The sequence below is a fragment of the Hydra viridissima genome, unplaced genomic scaffold (assembly GCF_058129835.1).
Source record: "Hydra viridissima isolate aposymbiotic clone 2 unplaced genomic scaffold, HvirCarnegie_v1 scaffold_1, whole genome shotgun sequence".
Taxonomy (NCBI): domain Eukaryota; kingdom Metazoa; phylum Cnidaria; class Hydrozoa; order Anthoathecata; family Hydridae; genus Hydra; species Hydra viridissima.
In genome coordinates this window covers 38,564,051-38,586,800 of record NW_028324300.1, presented here as the reverse complement: position 1 = coordinate 38,586,800, position 22,750 = coordinate 38,564,051, and the positions used below count along the sequence as shown (strand labels likewise).

Below are 22,750 nucleotides of genomic sequence, written 5' to 3'. Positions count from 1 at the left end.
TGTAAAAAGTAATCATGCAATTAATGGGGCAAACATAAAATCCTTTTTTGTACTGTTTTTAGATTCACCTAATGTGATTGATCTAACCATTAACCCCAGAGGTAAAATATATTTATTTGAGTTTAGAGTTGAGGTATATGCAAGATTTTAAAAGAAGTTGATTGCAGTAAAGAGAACATTTTTTTTGTAAGCAGATTCATGTCAAACATGTATATTTATATATATATATATATATATATATATATATATATATATATATATATATATATATATATATATACATGCACACACGCACTCACTGTATTTAATATATATATATATATATAAAATACAGTGAGTGTGTATATGTATGTATATATATATATATATATATATATTTATATTCAATACAGTGAGTGTGTGTGTGTGCATGTATATATATATATATATATATATATATATATATATATATATATATATATATATATATATATATATATATATATATATATATATATATATATATATATATATATATATATATATATATATATATATATACACACACACATGCACACACACACTCACTGTATTTATTTTTTGAAAATGATCACCTTGTCTAGCCGAAAATTGATTACTGCTAAATGTTATGCCAACAAGTTAAATGTCTTTTTTTATTTACTAATTTGCAAATTAAAGTTTAATAATATTCTAAAATCTTCTGAAATCTCCCCATCAACAGATATCGTTTTTGAACTATCAACACAAAGTCTGAAAGAGAACAATGTTATTGCAACAATGGCTGTTTTACAGAAATCTTACACTGTATCCTTCAAATTAAAACCTTTATCATTCTCCAAAGGATGGCACAGCGTTCTCCATATAAGCAAGGGTCAAAACTATGGCCATGATGGTGACCGAAATCCAGCTGTTTTCTTTCATGAAGATGGTTCTGGTAGACTAGCCATCTTTTCTGCAATTAATGGAAAAAGTAATCCACAGTTCATTACAGAAAAGCCCCTTCCTCTCAATAAATGGTCTCATATCAACATTTCGCAGCACTTAATCAATGGTAACTATATGTTTAGTATTGATATCGATAATGAACGTGTATATCAGATAAAAAACAAAGAGGCACGAAGTTTTAAAAACCTGAAAGTATACATTGCAGATCCATGGTATACTGCAAATGATGGTGAAATAAAAGAATTGTATGTTTTCAATGGAAACGCAGGTGAAGTAGTTTTACAATTTTGTTCCATGTTGTTATGAGTTTCCTTTTGTAAACTATAGAGTAGAGAATTGAAAAAAACAAGATTATTTTTTTTTTTAAAAAAAAAAAGCTGCTATGTGTAAAAAAAAAAAAAAAAAAACAGTTTGGAATATATATACATATTGTTTTTTTTTCGATTTTTTGTTTAAGTTGTAATGCTTACATATTTTCATTGAATATATTTTCAACGTTATATCAGATATAAATCACATTTTGAAATAGTTCTTGAGATAATTGTCTCTATTTGGTTTCCAATTAATATAATAAATAAAATAATATAAAACAAGTTCAGTACAAAATTATTCTTAAGGCATAGTTCACACCTCAATTAAATAATTGATTATCTAATAATGAAACAAAATTATTTGATTGCGCTAATGTCACACTGCAAAATCCATAATATTTTATATTAATTATGGTAGTCATGTCAGAAAACTCTAAAAATGTTTAAACACTTTATAAGCATCAGATGTGCTTTAAATACTGCTGACACACCAGCTTGTGCTGAGTCAGTCTGAGTGAAAACCCAGTTCAGACCAGGAATAGACATGTTCAGAACAATACGGGTCACAGTTGAGCTGTCCGCCCTTCCTGCATTGTCTAATTTGAATAAAATGTTCAGTATAAGATCTGATGTAGTGCAGAGAAGTTATGGTTTATTTCTCTGCAGAATTTTTTTATAGGATGTCTTAGGTTTTTTAAGCTATTAATAATTTGATGAACATTCTAATATATGAATGTGGCCTGTGTACTAAATTGTAAATTAAAATTCCAATAACTTAGTGGAAAAGGCGTGTGTAGTTTCACAGAGTTGTCACATATTGGTAGTATCTAGTAGTGGTACATGGTGGAATTTTGAGCTTACTACTGGCAAGTGCCTCTGTTGAGAATCTTTTAGTTGCCATTCCCTACATACATTTAGTCAATTGCAACAGATTGACAACAGAGCTGCAAAACTAGTATTTATTGCGCACAATGAAACTTTTAAAAGTTTTAGAACAAAATCAAAAAATCAAAAAAAAAAAAAAAAAAAAAGCAATAATAAATCTGGATTTGATAAGTCAAGTGTTAAATTTGGTATTTTTTTAAAATTTAATCTTCAATCTTGGGTTATTTTGTAATTTGCTTTAAAATTTCATTATTTACTAAAGTTTTTTTATTTTTATATCTTGTTTTCAATATTTTATTGTATAGTTTCTTTATTTTATATGCAACATGAAGCTGATATGTACAGAGGATTGTTTCTTTTGGAGCAATTTTAGTTTTGTTTCCTATTCTAATTACAAACTGCAATGTAAATAGTAAAATTTAAAAAGAAAAAAATAATTTTTACTAAAAAGAATTTATATATTTTTTCGGTTTTTTTTTAGCATAAAAAAAAGAAATTTTTTAAGCTATAAATAAGCTGAGATTCAAAAATAATTTCACAAAAATAACACTGCTTTTAAGATCTTGTAGAAAATCAAATTTGCTCCAAATGAATGATTAACAATTAACTTGGTTACTTGTTTTACTGTTCATAAAATATATTTTTATTTTAGTATCAAAAACTGGCAACATTTAAAATTTTTTTTTTAAAGCAATTCGCATTTACTATTCACATCAAAATTAAAAAGTGAAAAGCATTTACTAAGCCCTAGCTGTAGTTTAACAAATTTGATTAAAAAAAATTAAATTAAAAAAAAAACAAAAACCGAACAAATTTTTTTTTTCAAATGAAAAAAACCATTCTTTAAAAAAAAAAAAAACGTTTTATTTCACAACCCAATTGCTTAATTTTATTCAATAAAGGATGAAGTTGAGTATAACTTTATTTCGATTAAAGGTATTGACTAACTTTCCTTTAGAAAAACTGGTTTATTAGTTATGGAAAAAAATGAAGGGTTATTAAGAATTATGCATTCATTCTTTTTAAACCATCTGTCAGTTAATTATAGAAATTTTGGTCGCTAAGAAATTAATCTCAAGCTTTGAAATCTAACTTTTTGCGCGAGTTTTGTTAACTTTAAACCTTCATTTAATTTTCTTACATTTCTTACGTACATTTTCTTTTATTTCCTAGGAATTTCAAAAGTTTATGATGCAGCATTGTTACCTAGAGGTATATCCATTTATGAAACAAGATCCTTGTTGCTTTCAGTTCAAGTTAGGTTTTCTTTTATTTAAAGTGTCTTTCAGCAAAATAACATACATTCTTATTTTATCTTGTTGTATCTTAGAACAGAATAGAATCCGTACAATGAAGCTGAGTAAGCTTTTTACATATTTTAGATAGAATTGACGATCCAACTGAACGAAAATTACAAGAAAACACATTGGTTGGAACTATACGCGTCCTAAAATCACAGTTTTCTTTATCTTTTAAAATAAAACCATCTTCTTATTCGGAAGGAAATCATAGCGTTTTTAAATTCATTGAAGCTGAAAGTCCATATCTTATATTATCAGCTCATTTTCAGGGGGATGGAAAACTTGCTATAAGTACAGAATCTGTTAAGTTCACCACAAAGGATCCACTCCCTTTAAACAAATGGTCGTCTATTGAAATATCTCAAAGTGCAGGAGGATCTCACAACAAAAGCCTTTCCTTTAATTTTAACATTTATCTCGACGATGAAGTGATATCAACCACCCAACATAACACTACACAAACTAGAGAGTTTGTAAAAGTATACTTTGGTGACCCATGGTTTCCCGTTCAAGATGGTTACATTAAAGATTTGCAACTATCAAATGGTAAGGTCGTAAAAATCTTATACTTTGAATTTAATTTCTTTCTTACCAATTACTTTCGTTTCATTTTGTTTAGTTACAATTTTTTTTTTTTTCTCTCTTTTTTACCTCAAAAAAATTTTTTTTATTTTATTTTTCTTTACATATTCGTTGTTCACAATTTTCATTTCGAATCTGGAAGATTATAAGATATTTACTTCCTGCAAAATGGAACTACATTCTGTTGGAACACATAATTCCCATGTGAAAAGTCTTCTTGAACGATGGTACCACATGCTTTTTCAAAAGGCTGATATAAAATCTCCGTGTTCACTTTTTCTTTCTTGTTAATATAGATGAGTGAAGATTTTTGAGCATTTGAAGCTACATCACATCGTTTCATTGTTGACTGAGGATGCTTCATATGGCTTACTAGTGGGGTAAATATCTTTTCATCTGGTCTTTAAACATTTAAGAAGCTTTTTTGAAAGCTCTTATCTGAGTCATCGAGTCTTTTCTGTCGAATGATGGCTGGTAGGCCTGAAACAACACGGACACAGCTTTGACTTTTGAAAGAGTCATTAGAGTTCTCATGTTCTTTGTATCACCTTCCAACACTTTGGCAGTCTTTCTAATAAAGATAATTGAATTCTTCTTGAGATGCCTCTAATGTTATTCTGCAAACTTCTTGTCTATTTTTTTGTTCGCGTAAACTTCAATATAAAAAAAATTTGGAATTCCGACCGGAAAGTTTTGAGCCCAATCGATACATGGTGAAGCAATTCAAATGCAATATTTCTTGATTTTAAGATCGAAAAGTTAAAGCGAATTAAAATATTATCAAAAGTTTGTTTATTGATGTTTACTTTTTTTCTTTTGGTCGATTATTAACTTGCTTTTTTGTCTAGATTAACCAACTGAAATCGAGTTTTCAATTGAAACCTTGTCAATTTGTTTGATACTTCGCTGAATAAATATATGGTTTTCGCCCTCCCCCTACCCAACCACCCACCCCCACCCCTCTCTGGACCTGGCTTTGCAATCCTAGCTGCACAACACATCAAAAGTAATTTAAGTTGGTGTTATTTCACTACTGTCTCAGTAAAAAAAATTTTTGAGTTGAAAAAGATGTAGATTGTTATCTTTTTTTATACGAAAGATAAAGTAAGACTAGGAGCTCTTTTTTCTGTTAAAATCTCAATGTTTTTCGATTGCTTCGAAAAACTTTTAGACTTTTATTTCCTTAGGAGCGTAGCACTATGGGAATTAACAGTGCCAACAATCGAAAAAGAAATTACCGGAAAGAAATTTGCGAAAAATTTGGAGAAATATGATTGGTTTAAAGCTTCAGTTCGCAAAGTTATTTCCATGGAGTTATTGCAAATTTTACTTAGAATGGATATAAAAGTTTTAGAAAAAAAAAAAAAAATACTTTTATCAGACCTGTTGTTTACAAATGCAATTTTGAAAATTTTATGTGTCCCTCAAAGTTTTTAAAGTCGGTATCTGTCGGTGTAATTATCAGTACAATTTCCATTTAGTTTTGACCACTTAAAGAATGATAACTAAAGTTTCAATAAAAACTTTAACGTTTTTTTCTGTAAAAAAAAGGTTTTATGTGTTTATAGTCAACATTTATTATTTGATTAATACAGTGCCACCTAAAAAATTGGTGAAGGAGAAAGAAGTAGAAATATTTGCTTCAAAAGGTTTTTCTGATCAACAAATTACAAAGAAGATCAATACTTTAATATTATAGAGTAGCTATATAAATTTTAGCAAAATTTACAACGAAAATTACCCGAAGAGCAGTAATAAAACAGGAAAATAATATTCTTCCACACACGTTTTTTTGATATTTTGGACAACTAAAAAAAATAAGCAAATCCTTTGTTGGTATATTAGGGTACACCAAATGGACCAAATTTATATATTTTCATTGAAATCCAATCTCTAAGAATGAGTGAAAAAATTAAGTTTAAAAATTTTTTAATCTATAGACAAGATAAACAGCAAATGATAGTCAATTTTTGGGTTTCTGCAGTGTAAAAATTAAATTTTCAAAAGAAACATGTTGTTAAGTGTACTATGGAAGGCCTCAAAGAGAGAAAAGTAAACTCTGCCCCTGTTTGTTTAACTTCAAAAAAAATAAACCAATTCAGATTACATGGAAAAGCAATTTCTATGAATGCCTCATCTATAAAACTGCAAGAGTAAAGTGTCGGTCAAAATGCCCAGTATCTGAGTTTTGAGTCTTCAAAAAAGGAATGTCCTAAACCAATATCTTCACAAAAAGTGTTCAAACTTTTTCTCCATCATTGAATGTTTCATCTCATTTTGTAGAGCCTAAATTTCTCAAAAGTTTCAGAAGATCAACAAAAACCTTTTTGACCATTTCACCATTTTCACTCAATTTTAAATAAATCTAAATTAAAAACAGTTCTGCATTAGAAAAGTTTGAAACAACTTCTTTAAAAAAATGCTTAAAACCAGAAATGTCCAAACCATATTTTCAGTTAGGGCATTTATGGTGGGGATGGCTTTCTGAGGGTGAGTTTGAGTGTCCTTGTTAAAGAACCAAAGAATTCAGGTCCTCCAACAAAACACCTTTTGAAAACAAATTTCTTAAAAACATCAAGTGTTAACTTCTTGTAGCAGTGTGTCAAGCCCTTCCTGGAAATTATGAAAATGTCAAATCACTGTCGGAATTTATTATTGCTAAAATAGTTTAATATGTACAATCCTATTAAATGAAAACGGTAAATCTTGAGTGGTATACAATTCCATTCAAGCACACACCCTTATTGCTGGTGTAACATGTATTCAAAAAACTTTAACTAGACAGGCCAGTTAAGAACACTTGAAAAAATGAAAAAAGATTGTGAGGCTTTTGTTGAATCAAGCGCTGACAGTATGAAAGCAAAACTATTCAAAAATGTTATTCATTAATTCCTCATTTCATCTGGTTCTGAAAAGTCATTTATTCTTGATCTAATTCCACCAACGGAGTTCCTCCTAATGATGATCTGATAAAGTTCTTTGGTGGAAAATTGCGAGACCTCTTCATTTTACTCGAATAAATAAAAATTGCTTCTCAACCTTACCAGGGTGAAAAACTTGAAGAACATGAATGTCGAAAAACTCTGAAATACATTTCTAGTCTTCAGCAGTTTGCTCAAAATCTTGGTATTTTTCAAGCCATGGAAATTATCAATTACTTGAGAAAGTTCAAAAGTGAAATCGAATGCTGTTTTGGAGATGAGTTTGGAGAAAATTATCAACAAAAAAGTTCATTAATGTATTTATGCTTTGGTTTAGTTTGCCAACTGATGAAGTATGGTTTATTTTTATTGCTGGTGCTTGTTGCTTGGAAAGGCAACAAGTACCAGCATCACACTTAAAATACACTCCGTTTTTTACTTTGTTTATTACTTTGCAAACAGAAAAGAAAGTTCATTTGGAAATTTCGGTGAACATGCTTTCAGTGAGCTGTCTTTACATTTTCAATTTAAATTGGCAGCGCTACAATTACCCAACAAACCATCCGTTTTGTAGTGAAAAATTGAAAAATTACATTGCATAATACAACCGAAAGTACATATAGCTATAATAAACACCAGCATTTGTCAGAATTTAAAAATTTATGTAATTCAGCTTATAAAAATCTTGATAAAAATCAACTATATAAGAAACTACCTGGAAAATGACATTCAGAAAATTCATCAAAACAGAGTGCAGCTGTAAGCTTACGTTCTTTTTAAGTCATATTATTTTTTATTTTGTTATTAAATCATTATTTTTTATTTTGTCTTTTTGTACAACACTTAACATTATAACAGCTATAACTTGTCTATAAAATGTCTAACAATGTGATGTTTTAAAAGTTTAATTTTCTACACTGTAAAAATTCACAATACGACTGTCATTTGCTCCTTATCTTGTCTATAGAATAAAAAATTTTGAAATTTAATTTTCTCACTCATTCTCAAATTTTGCTATTTAATTGTCTCGCTCAGATTCTCGGAGATTAGATTTCAATGAAAGTATATATTTGGTCCGCTTGGTGTATGCTATTATATCACCATTATTTGCTTTTTTTTAGTTGTCAAAGATATCCAAAAAACCAAGTGTGCCATTTTGCATTGGACATTGTCCGGAGTATCAACATCAAGACAAATGAGGATTGAACTGAAATTACCTGTGACCACAAGAGGTGCGAGGCAACTTTTTTTTTTTTGCACAAAGCGTAAAAGTTGAGTGAACTTGCTGGCCAACCCAACGCATGTAAGAGATATTCATGCTTTGCCGAAGCCACCACGTTCACCCCACCGAAACCTTATTGAAAAACTATTTACGGAAATTGTGAACAACATAATACAGTGCAAGAGCTTAAACACGTCTATCTAGTGAGCTTGGGTTGGTTTTGAAGGTTTGTTTGAAAAATCTTTGAAAAACTAACAGCAACCGGATCTTCAATTTAATTTGTGTTAAAAGAAATAGTAGTACACATTAAAAAATATAATGCTAAGAAATTATTATTTAAAACAAAAGTTATGAAAGTTTATTTTTGAATTAACCGCTGAATTTGCGGTAGATTTTTTTGACATATTTTTTGTTACAATGAAGTATATGAATAATTTTATAATTGAGATACTATGTAATCCTTCTTCTTTCATTTCAAGGCTGTTAACGTCAATGTTGCACCAGCAACTTGGGTGCATGCTAGCATGTGGTTAAACGCAACGCGTTATATTAGCCATTTTCATATCACACGACAAAGTTTTCAATCTATAAAGCTTGAATAAGATACAAAATTATATAAACATTTTCAAAGTTCTCAGGAATATCTCGGCAGACTGCGCTCAAAAATTATTTTTTAACACCTGATTCTTTAGAAAGATGTTTGGTCAAGAGTTTTTTTTTCAAGTGGTGAGATCTTCCTCGATGCTTAGATGGAACTTTCTGAAGAGTTCGCTTTTGTCATTCGTCTGTTGTTAATATTTGGTTAAATTCTTCTCTTAAGTGTTTAAATTTCTTTCAGACCTGTTGTTTACAATCCTCAAACCTGTTACATCATGCTTAATCCCAACTCCCTGTTTCTACCTTTATCTTTTTGGGACGAGAACCCGGTTTATGTTGTACATAAACCGGGTTCTCGTCCCAAAAAGATAAAGGTAGAAACAGAGAGTTGAGATAGTGAAACAAAAAGCCTAATTACGTTTAAGTAAACGAAACTCTTACTACTTAGTAATCAAAAAATATTTAAGAATAAAACTAGTGGACATAAATTATGGAGGTTTTGCCCCTTTTGGACCTGGCTTAGCAATCCTAGCAGCATAACACATCAAAAGCAAACGTCTCAGTTAAAAAAAAAAAAAGAAAATTATACTCAGGTCAAAATGATATAATCCTCTATCTTTTTTTTATACAAAATACTAAAACAAGACTTTGAACTCCTTTTTATGTTAAAATCTGAACGTTCTTTGATTGCTTTTATTCCTCGAATTTTTCCTTAAGGAAGTTGTACAATGGGAATTTACATTACCAAAAATCAAAAAAAAGTGAGTTTCTTTGACTAAAATGTCGGATAGCTTTGTTGCTGACACCCTTGCTAAGATTTTCTCAAGCTGTGAGATTTCAAAAGGTCTAATAAAGTAAGAGTAATTTTAAAAAATATTAGAGAATTTAACTACAAAAAATCACCCTAACGACATTAAAAAAAAAAATTACCGGAAAAATATATTTTTACATTTTGCGTATGACGTCGTCTCCAAACAAATAAGGACTGGACAGGAATTTCCTGTGCTACAAGACGGTACGACATGGATCCCAGAATGGGAATAGGTTTCTTTGTTCCACTTACAAAAGTTTTAAAATAAGAGGGCAACGACAATATGCTCTGACAGTGTAAATTGGGAATTTCAAGAAAAATGTTACACAATACTGTCGAACATTTTTCTTGAAGCATTCGTGGGTGGCGTGTGCAAAGTGGAAAAATTATTATAAACGGATGCTGTGATGAGGCACTAGTTCCAACTTTAATTTTTTCCTGCAACTGGTAAACGTAGTTTTCGACCCAATCAGTATGAACAACTCCATGCTGCGTTGATTGCGATATGCAGCTTGAATTTCGTGTCACCATTGGCAGGTGATCTAATTTAACTCAAAACACGTGTTTCTAAGTTGGCAAAAAAAAAAAAAAAAAAAATGCTGTCCAATAAAAACGCAGCTAAAGCCAATTTTTTAAAAATTGTTGTGAAGCAAAAAAATAGTCTTGATTAAAAAACAAATAAACAGTTATTTCATGCAACATTTTCTGACGTAGGAGGAGTAGAAGCAGAATGGAAATTACCTTTTAAGCTCTAAAATGAGAATTTTAATCAAATCTTTTTTAGGCTGATTGAATGTCTCATTGAGTAATGGTGGTGAGCTTCACGTGAAGGTTGACCAGTTGGGTTCTGGCAAGAAGAAGTGTTAGATGCTTGTCTGCTGAAAAAACCTTACTGACTTTCCTGAATGAATAAAAAAAAAAAAAATGCAATTGAATTTCCGTTAAAAGTAATACTCTAAGGGATTGACATCTGCAGACTTACGTTTGCTGCTTTTAATCTCTTTAACGACTAATTGACAGAGTTTATCAAAATTGGCTTTAAGCTCCATCTGGTAAAGCAGTCTGATGATCGTAAGTATCTAAAAACAAAAGTAAAACATCAAATTATAAAATACATATATTTGACATGGAGGGGATAAAAGCCTTTTTATAGTACTGCGATACTATTGATGGTAGCTATAATATGATAGGAAAATATTGCTGAATTAAACCTCCACGTTTAACAATACTTTTCAAACATAAAATCCCATCCGCACATATTTTTGATTAAGAGGCTTATGCCACTACTGCGCATCAAGCAACTTTGATCATAAAAAAACGATATTGACATTTAATTCAAACGCCTCGTGGTGGATTAAGGGAAAATTAAAATCAAATATAATAATTCGAATGTTAGGCCATGTTCCCAATGAACCTTTCAAACTAGTTCCCAGATTTTTTTGATAGAATCATAATACTTAAGAACAATGAATCTGGCTATGAAATTGTTTACTCTTCTTAATACTTATAAACCACACTTCATTAAGCAACCTGTTGCTGCTCTTGAAAATAAGTCAGCACCTTTTATGTATAATATTTTTCGGAACTACAAATCAAGAAGGTCATATAATTTGACGAGTTCGCTAAACTCCTGAACAGGACAGAGAGAACGGCTTCAAACAGCTTTTTTGCAGTTATTTATGGCTTCCTGGGTATTCACAAGACTGAAAACTTTGTGAAGTTTGTTCAGATTCTCATAAAGAATTATGCCAAAATGGCATTCGAAGTTTATATCCTTTATGCTCATCTCAATAAATTCAAGGAGAACATGGGAGCTCAGAGGAGCAAAGCGAGTGCTTTGATCTAGATATATCAGACAATTAAGGACAATAAAACGAAAACATGATAGGGGACTACATATGGGAGCAATTTTGTGTAAATGATTTGTAGTGCGCTTGCAAATCTAGAAGATATACTCATTTCTAAAACTTTTTCAAAGAACTATTACTGTTTTTGTCAATTCAATATGTTATTGGTCTTTCTTACCAGACCAAGCGAACAAAAATATGAAAACATTCTTATTTTGTCTCAATAAAAACGAATTTTCTATGTGGTGTGCTCATAAAATCTAAGTCTGTGTTCAATATAGCCATTTTTTGGCAGTCTTTAAATGTAACCAGTTGTAATATTGCACTTAAAATACAAGGACGAAAACTGTGTTATATAGTACAATCCTGTAAATGTACGAGATTGTCGCCTAATAGAAAACTTTTGGGGTATTCTAAAATATCAAGTGCTCAAGAATATTTAGCAACCAAAAAATGTGAAACAACTTTACCAAAGGATACAATATTTTTTTAATATATTGAATATGAACCTAATACAACTGCTTTTTTCATCAGTCAAGTCAAGACTTGATGCTCTAAGGCGAAAGGAAGTGATCGAAACTAGATAAATATTTTAAGATAAACTTAATTATTTTAAAATAAAATAATTTAAAAATGAAGCCTTAACAAAACTCTTTTTGAATTTCAGTTTTATTTTAAAAACTGAAAAAGTAGTGAGCTTTCAAACTTTACCCCATTTTTTAGTAATAACCCTTTCGAATGAAAAATAAAAATGTTTTCAAATTTTGGTTTTCAAAGAGTTTTTTGAAAAGAGATGAGAATAAGTGATATAGCATGTAATATGAGAAGAGTTCAATATGCCAAAAAGAATGATTAAAACGAATTAGAAAACTTATACCGGCAGCATAAAGTTTTTAATTCGTTTCATTTAATCTTTTTATGTAGCTTTGTAACAAAGTACAGAACTATAGAAGTAAATTGAACAAATACATAATTACCTAAATCTTTGCATGTCTAAACGGAAGGTTTATTTACTTAAACTATTGATTTAGTCTTTCAAAAAAATAAAACTTTCTCCAATTAAATTAAATTTGGCCAGAAAAAGCTATTCAACAATTTTTTAAATATACAGAATAACAAAATAATACTGATTATTTAGCAGTATAACTTATTTCATCGCTCTTCTTCGCCTTGACCTTTTTCGTATAGCAGTCTGCTACAAGAGTCATCGTTATACATTATAGTTAAGGGTATCTATAAAGAAGTTTTAAAAGCGAAGGAGTGTTTTCTGTAAACTTAAAAGAGATTAAACTCAAACATTATACTACTTTCAAAAGCGTTACAGCAAACTTTAAAAGCAGCTTGTGATAAATATCGGTTTTGATTTTTAAAGGAGCCTGTGACAAATATCGATTAGATTTTTGGAGGAAAACTGAAGAAGGAGTTGAAATCTTCTGAAAAATGGAACAAAATTGTTTATCTACAAATAGAGGTAATGATGATGATGATGATGATGATGATGATGATGATGATGATGATGATCATGATGATGATCATGATGATGATCATGATGATGATCATGATGATGATCATGATGATGATAAGATGTTGTTGCTTACTGTTGATATTACCAATTATGTTTTTTTAGAAACCTGTAAAAGGATTGATGTGAAGCGTCCATCATCTATTTTCTTCGGTCGAGTTGAATTACTCAAACAAATGCACGAATGTTTGGTAAAAACGAAACGGGTAGTTTTGGTTGGTATGGCTGGTATAGGTAAAACCCAACTTGCAAGGAAATACGCTTTTGAGGAACAATTCTTTTCTCACTATAAAAATATTGTTTGGTTTAACGCCTCATCGAATGCAAATTCATTTAATAATTCTTTAGCTCAGTGCTCTAGTGAGCTAGGACTTCCAATTAAAGACTCTGAAGGTGAATTCAGTAGAAAACAGTTATCAAAAAATATTTTTAAGTACTTTGCATCAGAAAATACATTGTATATTTATGATAACGCTGACGATGTTAGTGTTCATCATTTAAAAACTTGTTTTTCCGACTTCACAAATTCTTATACTTTGGTTACATCAAAATGTAGAGGCTGGTGCAATTACACTTTTCTTGATGTACTGCGATTCACTGATTTAGAAGCAGAAAACTTCTTGATCAAAAGTTTGAATTTAAGCAATAAGCTAAATGATATTATCAAAGAGCTCGGAGGTCACCCACTCGCTCTTCATCAAGCGATTTCGTACATTAAAAACAACCACATTTCTGTTGAAGAATATGCCACCCTTCTAAAGGAAAGACTTAGCGATTTAGTAAAATTAAATTTCCAACACGAACCCGATGAAAATTGCGTATATAAATCGACATCTTTGATTTTGCAGAAATTAAAAGTTAACGGAGAAAAAACTGCTTTGTTACTTTTGGGGTGTTTGTCATTCTGCAACGGAAAGGTTTTAAAACAAAGTTTTATACGTAATCTAACAAGGTATTTGGTCGGAAGTGATGATCTTGAGGTAAATCGTGTTATCCTCTTGTTAGAAAACTACTCTCTGATTCATTATTTATCTGAGGATATATACTCGATACACGAGTTGACGCAAGTTATTTGTAAAAAGTTTTTAGAAGAGATCTACGCAGAAACTAAAAATCCTGAAGATCTTATTATCAGTTATATCAAGGAATTAATTAAAAACACGGATAACAAGATTGATTGGCATGATCATTTTACTTATATGCTCAATAAAAAGATTGCAACAGTATTTAAGGACTATCTGGCGGACATCATTATTGCCTTTGAAAGTAAATTAAAGTTCAATCAACTCATTTTCGTTTTAGATAAAATATGTAATACCTTGAAAGGGGACGAGCAAGAGTTACGTTTATCTGTTTTATTTAAAATTGCAGATTGCTTGCTTAATGCAGGACTGTATAAAGAAGCAAAGGAGAAGTTTGATTATATTTACAACCTCTGTTTGAAAGAGTTGGGACACAAACACCTATTAACACTTACATCTAAAAACAGTTTGGGTTGCAGTTTGTTAAAACTGGGTTTAAGCGATGATGCGAAGAAAACTTTCGAAGAACTGCTTGAAGATGATAAAGAACTTTTTGAAAAAAAAATGTGGCCCTCTGCAATTTTAACAACGCAGCATAACATTGCTTGTTGCTTGCAAGATATGGGATATTGTTCCGAAGCCTTGGAAATATTAGATAGTGTGTTTAAGTTTGAAAAAGTGTTTTTGGGCTCTTGTCATCCGTCAACTATGAAAACTAAATATAACATCGCTCGATGCTACATAGAAATGGAAAGATTTACTGATGCGTTGGAAATTTTTGAAGAAACAAAAATGGAAGGATTTTTGGATACTTCAGAAGATGTTTCCCAACAAAATAAAGATTCTGATATGTCATATTTAACTATTCAGCACAACAAAGGATGCTGCTTGCTGAAAATGGGACGATATTCAGAGGCCGTAGAAACTTTTGAAAATAATTTTAAATGTGAATCGAAGTATTTAGAAACAAACCATCCTTTAACTTTAAATACTATGTACAACATTGCATGTTGCAGTTTTAAATTAGGGAATTTCTCTGAGGTCAAAACTCTTTTTCAAAAAATATATGAAAACGAGTGTAAAACTTTCGGATCTGATCATCCATCAGCCATAAACACTCTTCACAATATTTTGTGTTGTATGTTTGAATGCGGAAACTATCACGAAATAATGGAAAGTTTTAAGCAGTTGATTAACACCAGAAATCGAATATTTGGTGTCAATAATCCAGGCTCAATTGAACTTCAAGTGGACATTGCTAATTATTTAATGGAAACTGAGTATTTTTCTGAAGCACAAGATCTTTTACATACAATATATAACTTGAGGAAAAAAGATTTTGGTCGGAAACATCTATTAGTATTAGATATTAAGCAGGATATCGCATATTGTAAATTTAAAAAGGCCCAGTTTTCTGACGCTAAAAATATCCTTAAAAAAGTATATGACATTAACAAAAAAACTCATAAATACAATAAAACTCATCCAGCAAGCCAATCAATTAAGCACATTATCGCGTTCTGCATGCTTGAAATGGGTGATGTTTTTAAAGCAAAGGAAGTTTTTCAAAAGTTGTTTGAATTAAGAAGTAAAAGTTTAGGAAGAAGTCATCCCTTAACTTTAAGAACCGAAAACAATTTGGGGTATTGCATGCTAAAAACAGGTGAATTTTCTTCCGCTGAACTACTTTTCCAGCAAAATTATGACGAAAAATTAAAAATGTTCGGAACCAACCATCCAGCAACTTTGTCAAGCCAACGCAATCTTGCTTATTGTAAACTTGAGCAGGGAGACTTTTCTGGTGCTAAGAGTTTGTTTGAAACCGTTCATGACATTGAATTAAAGTTTTTTTCAAGTGACGTGATTTTAAAAACCCGGCACAATATAGCTGTTTGCATGCTTAAATTAGGCCACAATGAAAATATGGAAAACTTTAATCGAATACTGGCTTTGAAAAATAATCTTTTAATTCGAGAAAAAAGCCGTTCAACTCTAAAAAAAAAGCGTTTAATTCCAAACAGCCACATATCACTTTTATTAACTCAGCATTGTGTTGCCAACTCCATGCTAGATTTAAAAAAGATTTCAGAAGCAAGCAATTTGTTTAAAGAAATAAAATCAAGTTTTGTTGAAAAATTAGGTAAAAGGCATCTGTATACTTTAAAAACTGAACATTGTATTGCCTGCTGCCTCTTTAATGAAGAAAAATTTAAAGACGCATTACAAAAACTTGAAGACTTAGCAAAAAAAAAGAAAGAGGTGCTAGGAGATGGTCATCCATCAACACTGGTTACTAAACACAACATCGGTTGTTGTTTAGTCAAAATAGGAAAATTTTCCACTGCCAAGGAAACTTTCCAGGCTGTAGAAAAAGCATATCGAAAAACGTTTGGAAATGATCATCTTTATACTATTGAAACTCAGGACCATATTGCGTACTGTAAACTTAAGTTGGGAGACTTTTCTTCCGCTAAAAAAAAATTTGAGTTTGTAGAAAGAAAATTTGTCCAAAAACTAGGTGCGAATTATGCGTTGACCTTGACAGTACAGCACAATATCGGTTATTGCCTGCTTGAAGAAGAGAGATTCGAAGACGCAAAAAATAAGTTCATCGAAGTGTTAAAAAAACTCATCGACTTAGGTTTCTCAAGTGATCATCCTTCAGTTTTGTCGAGCAAACACAACATCGGTTATTGTTTGATGAAATCAGGAAGACTTTGGGATGCTTATCGTCAGTTTCATGAAGTAGAAACTTGCATTTTAACAAGAAACTCTCCCATAAATGTGCAGGAGAATGTATATACTAATATACAGGAAAATAGCTCTTACTACCTAAAAGTAGTAAAAAAAGAAATCAGGAATTGTTTCATTTTGTTAGTTTTTGCCATTATTATATTATTATATTTAATGATTAATATTTTTAACTGGTCTATTTATGCTTAGATAAATCTTCTTTACACCTTGAAATTCGTACACATATTGAAATAAGTGTGAATATATGAATAACGTATGAATAGTGACTTTTTTTTTTACAAATCGACAGTTAATGACTGCTTGATGTTTACAACCATCAAAACAATACTTTTGAAGAGTATATTTCAAAGTATATTTCAATAGGAAACTGGGCCAAAGTATATTTCAATGCTAAACTGTGCTGGAGTTTAATTTGAGCTACAAATGAGTTTTAACGGCTTTTAGGGGCAAAGGTACAATTAAAAGCAATTAAGAGGAATTAAACTGCTTTCTTATCATGATCCACAGATCAGGATTGCCAGTGGAAAGAGTTAAGTTACTTTACAAGCAAGGTAATTGATGGCTATATGGTTAGAAGCACAGTTCAAATTCACAATTTTTCATATTTGAGTGCTATTCATCATTGTACTTACCTCCTATTTCTGCCAATGAAAAAGTAAAAATCACCGTTGTCAAGCACCGTCACGGTGTTTAAAACTGTTTAAAATCAAATCTATAGAAATCTTCCAACATGAACTTCACTTTTCTCAAAACCCGAAAAGGGAAAAAACACTTGGTTTTCCCCTTTTAACTTCAATTATTATTAGTTATCTATTTCTCTATTTAATTTAGAAAGAATTTTCTAAAATTTGAAAGAGAAGGAACGATATGAGAAAAATACGATATAAAAAATACAAAAAATACGATGGGATATGAGAAAAATACGGTTCTAGTAACAAACTACGGCAACACTTAAGCTACTATTGTTCCAGATGAGGGTATATTTGGATATCCCTCAGAGAAGAGATACAAAAAAATTGGAATGGACTTTTAAAAATATGCAGGCATAGAGCTCGATAATACAAATCTTTCCTACTTTTGCATACGGCATAGCAGAGCAGATAGTTTGATACTAGCCTTACTCTTAAACCCAGCAGACTGAGTTTGAGTTAAAACATAAAACACAGAGTCAAATGGGAACTAGTTATGGGACCTAAACAGGGATTAATAAACTTTTTAAAAGTAGAACTTTTCCTGCAATTTGTGAAATCTTTTCTTCGAATTTCTGAAGTTTAACATTCTAAAGATCAATACTGAAAAAAATCTTTTCCAAAATCATCTGAAACCTGGATTTTTTTCCGCGATATACAAATAAAGAGAGTAATGACCAGTGAAAATTTTTTCACTGCTATTCAGCACTCACGAAAATCAAGCCTGGAGCAATCTTAAAAAATTTTTATGAACTATGCTTATAAGTCCATAGGATTTTAAATGTCCTATATAGTCCATATGTTAAATGCATACTTAAATCAGTTTAATAAAGACAGGGAGCCTCTTTGGAAACTTTCATCAAGCAGTGATGAACTCTGAACATTGTTACCAGTGGCGCTACAGCAATAATATGATGGAGACTTTCTTTCATTGTCTAATAAGAAAGTCTATGCAATCAAAGGAGGAATGCACAAAATATTCATTTTCGAGTAAAATTTTTTTTAAAAGATTTTCTTTTCAATTGAACAGAAATTTATTACATAAACTTTGTTTTGATATTGTGAGGGAATTATTTCCTTAGCCTTTGAGGAAAATGCTTGTTTTGCTTGGTTACATTTTGGCGTTTATGTGTTTATGATAGGATTTTTGGGTTGCCTTCAGCGTTGTGTGGGTGTGTATGGTTAGTGCATGGTTTGTGTAATGGTAGACACCTCTACATAAAGACCAACGTAAACCTTATAAACAAAGTTCTAATACAATTAATGGCATTATAAAAACTCCAAAATCAAAATATAAGTGAAAAGATGATAATAAAATCTAATGAATTTTCTCAATTTCAAAAAGCAACTACTCTTAAATATTTAATTCAAACTGAAATATTCAACTGAAAAATGTTCTTTTCATAGTTAAAAATACAGATAATGATTTGCAATTAAAAGTTACTCCAAAAAATCCCTTTACCATCTTCAGTCTAAGCTTCTATTCTACATTAAAACTATATTCATTTTAAAAATCTTCTCTTTCTTTTTGGAAAAAAATTTTCTTTCCCTTTCCTTCTTTATCTTTAACTTTTTTTGAAAATTTCTTTTCTCTCTTCAAAAATTTAAAAAACCTTGGGTTTTGTTAAAACTGACAACAGCTAGAGCAACTTTGGCTGAATTTATTGATACTTTTTAATAGAATATTATTCAACAGTATATTAAAATAATCAATTTATTAAAAGAGCACTCAAATCCGTCAAAACGTCTTGAACTTTTTTTACGGAGAATTCGATGTTTCGTTTATGTTCTCTTTCTTTTCGCATAGTCTCCTCCCCAGGTCCCCACTCTCGCTCATCGCACACCACGTTGAAACAACGTTGAAATAACTTTGATCGATGTTGATCAACGTTATTTCAACGTCGTTTCAACGTGGTATGCTTTCATGGTCTCCTGTACACAGTAACCACGCATAGTGGAGTGTTTATACGAAAAAGTTGATCAAAAGTCGATTTTCAAAATTTTGTCAAAATCTGTTTTTATTGGTGCATTGTTAAAGCTTAATAAAGGTTATATCCCTAAATGGTTATTTCAGTTACCCCTCTCCCCCCCCCCCACCTTATTGGGGCAGCTTTAAAAATCGAAGAATCGTAATAATTCAATTGTTTTTCAACGTTCCTGTTGACGAGCATCATTACAGATTGTTTTTTGATTTTGTGGTTTGTGACAAATTTTAAAAATCATAATGGATATTGAAAAAGAAGGTTAGCTCATACTTTTGGTACATTTATTTTCTCTATTTTATGTTACTATCACATTTCTCATCAAATTATATTTGGTGTAAAAAATTTAACGTTATTTTTTGCATACACGATATTAAAAAGTGTTTTTGAATATCAATTAAGCCTTACTAAGTTACGAGCTTGTGCTTCACGTAACGCTTAGATATTAGGCCGGGTGAATAAAAATGAGCAATTGCTTTTTCTCAGTAATTGGTCAGCTTTACGTGAATAAAAACTTCAGCAGTTTTCTTGATAGTTTTATTCACGTAAAGCTGACCAATTACTGAGTAAAAGCAATTGCTCATTTTTATTTACCCGACCAATGATGATTGGAATAAATCAAGAAGATTTCTCGCCGATCCCCTAACCGCTTCCCGCATCGCAGGGGTTGATATAACTCTTATAAAAAAGTGTAATGTCATTTCGGAAGCAATTTCGAGTGGGCATCAAATTAATGTAAAAAAATTTGAAAATTTTGCAAATCAGACGGCTAAACTTTTTGTTGATTTATATGCATGGCACCCAATGACGCCAACTATGCATAAAGTTTTAAGAAATGGCACCACAATAATTGAACAGGCTATACTGCCTATTGGCCAGCTATCAAAAGAAGCAGCCGAAGCCAGAAACAAACATTTCCATCTTTATCGACAGAATTATGCGAGGAAGTCTTCGCGAGAAAACTGTAATAGAGATATTTTAAACAGTCTTCTGCTAACTTCGGATCCTTTGCTAAGCAGCATGGGAAAAAGACCCCAAAAAAAAAGAAAACCGTTTTCCAGTGAGACAATAGGACTTTTGATGCCGGAAACATTAGAAGACTCACAAGCGATGACGATTGACGACATATCAAATATTGACTCTGATTGAAAACAATTGAATTGACATGTAAAAAAAAAATTTATTTCATTTTGTATTAAATATAGGGCTATAATAATAAATTTAAATTATTATATTCAAATTGTTTGGTTGTCAAACCTTGTCCCTTGTAGCGGATTAACCATAGGATTTAATCCTTTAACGAAAAATAATTCATAACAACAGGTATAACCTAAAGATTAAGTTCAGTAATAAAGAAACCCAGAATAGATTTAGATGCATCTTTCAAGTGTGATTATCCTTTTTAGTAAAATAAATTTAGTTATTTGTCATTATGTTAAATAGTTGTAAAGTTGTAGATATTTGTAAAGTATGTGAGATGTATAAAAATATATATTTTTTGCTTTAATATATAAATTTTTTACATTTCATGGGTGACCAATTGTTTTTAATACAATAGAATGAGCCTAAACTTCTTTTTACTACATATCACATCAATAACAAACATAAAATAATTTTGTTCAACTTTTCAAGTGAAATACTCCGCTGTGCCAAGTTAAAAATAAATAAGTTGCTAACACGCCTACAGCGGCAATGAAGGTATCATTACATCTAGGTAAACAAATAGTTGTATAAAATAAACAAAAGCATGGTTGAATGCTGTATTTATTGCTATGCTACATGTATTTTTTTCTTGCTACTAGATGCTTCTTTCTTAATTTCAGCGTTTATTTATCTGAATGAAGGATTTTACCTGTCTTTAACCCAGAGTCTAAACATAAGGTAAACTTATAATATTTTCTTCACTTTACAAGAATGATTGAAGTGTCAAATTCAATTTCAAACTTAGTAAGTTTTTTCTAAAATTTTTTTCATTCTGTTCCGGCATTCTGGCTAGCGGCACTTACGAAAAAAATTAACCGTTATTTATTGATTTTGGAGCAATGAAGAACAGCACTTCTAGAAAACGAAAAATACTGAAAATAGTATTTTAGGTTTTCAGAGATTGCGGGAGTTGAAAACTATGCAATCAAAAACCTACCAGAAGAAATTGAGTTTCATTTTGTTTGACACTGATAGCCCCAAATAAATATAGGCAATTTTTATTTTCTCCTTATAAATTCAAAGGATCTCATTTTCTTTGTTACCAGAAAAAAATTGAATACCATTAGTGCAATTAATTATAAAATGTCTAGATATTTCGCTGGAATTTCACCTTTTTTACTTCACAGTTTGGAAGGTTTAACCATGCAGCTGTAGCAACTGCATGCGTGGCCTGTCTACTTCCAACAAAATATTGAGATAACAAGATTCACAGCCTCTTTTCCCCCTCTGCACCTGGATATAAACATTGCAAATTGAAATAAGAAGCGTTCCACTCATTACTTGTAAAAATTTAGCAAAAAGTTGCAGCAAAGTGTACTGGCTGGGTGCAAGCAACCTACTGATGATCGAGAAAGAGCTTGTCAATATAAGCCATACAAATATACTCAGGTGCCTTCAACAAATCAACTATATTTTTATTTATAAAGACCTTCTGTGACAGCCTGCAGAATAAACGTTCCGATTTACACAAGCGAAATCTTAAGAAAATCTCAAAAAATGCCTCAGATAACATCTCAAAACTGCTTTTCAGGGAATCATATAAAATGAATTTCCAAATTTATAATGGAAACATACGTCATCAATGACAAGAACATCATACGGGATAGTAGCTTTAAAAGCTCTATGTTACCGATGAGTTCAACATAAGTATAAGAGGAAATCCTTCGTTAAATTTAGTATGGAGCCTTCATTAGATCACGGCTCGGTCTCTGCTGGTTCTAGTTACAAGTCTTCATTGGTTAAGTGACCCATTGATACAGTGTCTATGTCTCAAAAAGTATCATCTCACCTAGTGAGCGGATCCTCTTTGCGATAATGGCAAAGCTTCCACCGCTTTACGGATGCAAAAAACAGAGTCTAATCATTTACGTCTATGGGTTTGGTAAATAAAAGCGTTTCTCTGCTTGATTATTTTTTTTCTTTCTTTGCGAAAGAACCAAATGGCAGTGTGTGGCTGTTAGGTGTGGTATTCTTCAGATAACGCCTAACATGTGGAATATTGGGATCTAAAACATATTACCAAAGATTGACACTGAAGCTAATAGTAGAAGACAGTCTCTCAGAGCAATAAAAAGCTGCAAACTGTACATTATAACCATTACCTTCTTGTCTTTCCATATCTCGAATTCTTATGGGACCGAGGAAAAAGTTAGAAA

The 22,750-nt window shown here is 30.9% G+C and overlaps 2 protein-coding genes and 1 long non-coding RNA gene across 11 annotated transcripts in view; 2 read left to right on the top strand and 1 right to left on the bottom strand.

The window, feature by feature from the left end:
- LOC145192571 (zinc metalloproteinase nas-1-like) overlaps positions 1-5,421 on the top strand; it is a 32,187-nt gene extending 26,766 nt beyond the window's left edge. For 2 of the 7 annotated variants that reach the window (XM_090094104.1, XM_090094127.1), the window contains 5 exons: positions 63-101; positions 722-1,213; positions 3,315-3,353; positions 3,524-3,988; positions 5,212-5,421. In XM_090094104.1, coding sequence (XP_089950230.1) covers positions 63-101; positions 722-1,213; positions 3,315-3,353; positions 3,524-3,988; positions 5,212-5,219 — 1,043 coding nt within the window. In that variant the 3' untranslated portion in view covers positions 5,220-5,421. Of the gene's footprint in view, positions 1-62; positions 102-721; positions 1,214-3,314; positions 3,398-3,523; positions 3,989-4,872; positions 5,138-5,211 lie in introns of those variants that run through there. The other 5 variants (XM_090094131.1, XM_090094138.1, XM_090094112.1 and 2 more) reach the window with 4 other exon arrangements.
- A 3,873-nt stretch (positions 5,422-9,294) lies between these two features.
- Positions 9,295-12,538, bottom strand: LOC149894873 (uncharacterized). 3 transcript variants are annotated; one of them, XR_016447663.1, is made up of 4 exons: positions 10,558-12,538; positions 10,317-10,476; positions 9,714-10,142; positions 9,295-9,610 (listed from the first exon to the last, which is right to left on the bottom strand). It is a non-coding gene; the product is annotated as an uncharacterized LOC149894873 (long non-coding RNA). The 3 variants fall into 3 exon arrangements; XR_016447602.1 differs by lacking the exon at positions 9,295-9,610 and having other exon boundaries at positions 9,621-10,142; positions 10,558-10,654; positions 12,400-12,538; XR_016447523.1 differs by lacking the exon at positions 9,295-9,610 and having other exon boundaries at positions 9,621-10,142.
- A 184-nt stretch (positions 12,539-12,722) lies between these two features.
- On the top strand, positions 12,723-16,956 carry LOC149894872 (uncharacterized). Its single transcript, XM_090072382.1, has 2 exons — positions 12,723-12,893; positions 13,050-16,956. The coding sequence occupies exons 1-2, from the start codon at positions 12,863-12,865 to the stop codon at positions 16,907-16,909; spliced, it is 3,891 nt and encodes a 1,296-aa protein (XP_089928508.1). The 5' UTR covers positions 12,723-12,862; the 3' UTR covers positions 16,910-16,956.
- Positions 16,957-22,750: the final 5,794 nt, after the last annotated feature.

What these genes read in the sequence shown, in the direction of transcription:
- LOC149894872 (XM_090072382.1), top strand. Translation starts at nt 12,863, where the DNA reads ATGGAACAAAATTGTTTATCTACAAATAGAG. An exon ending in TTGTTTATCTACAAATAGAG is followed by an intron (nt 12,894 to 13,049) that starts GTAATGATGATG and finishes ATGTTTTTTTAG; the next exon opens with AAACCTGTAAAAGGATTGAT.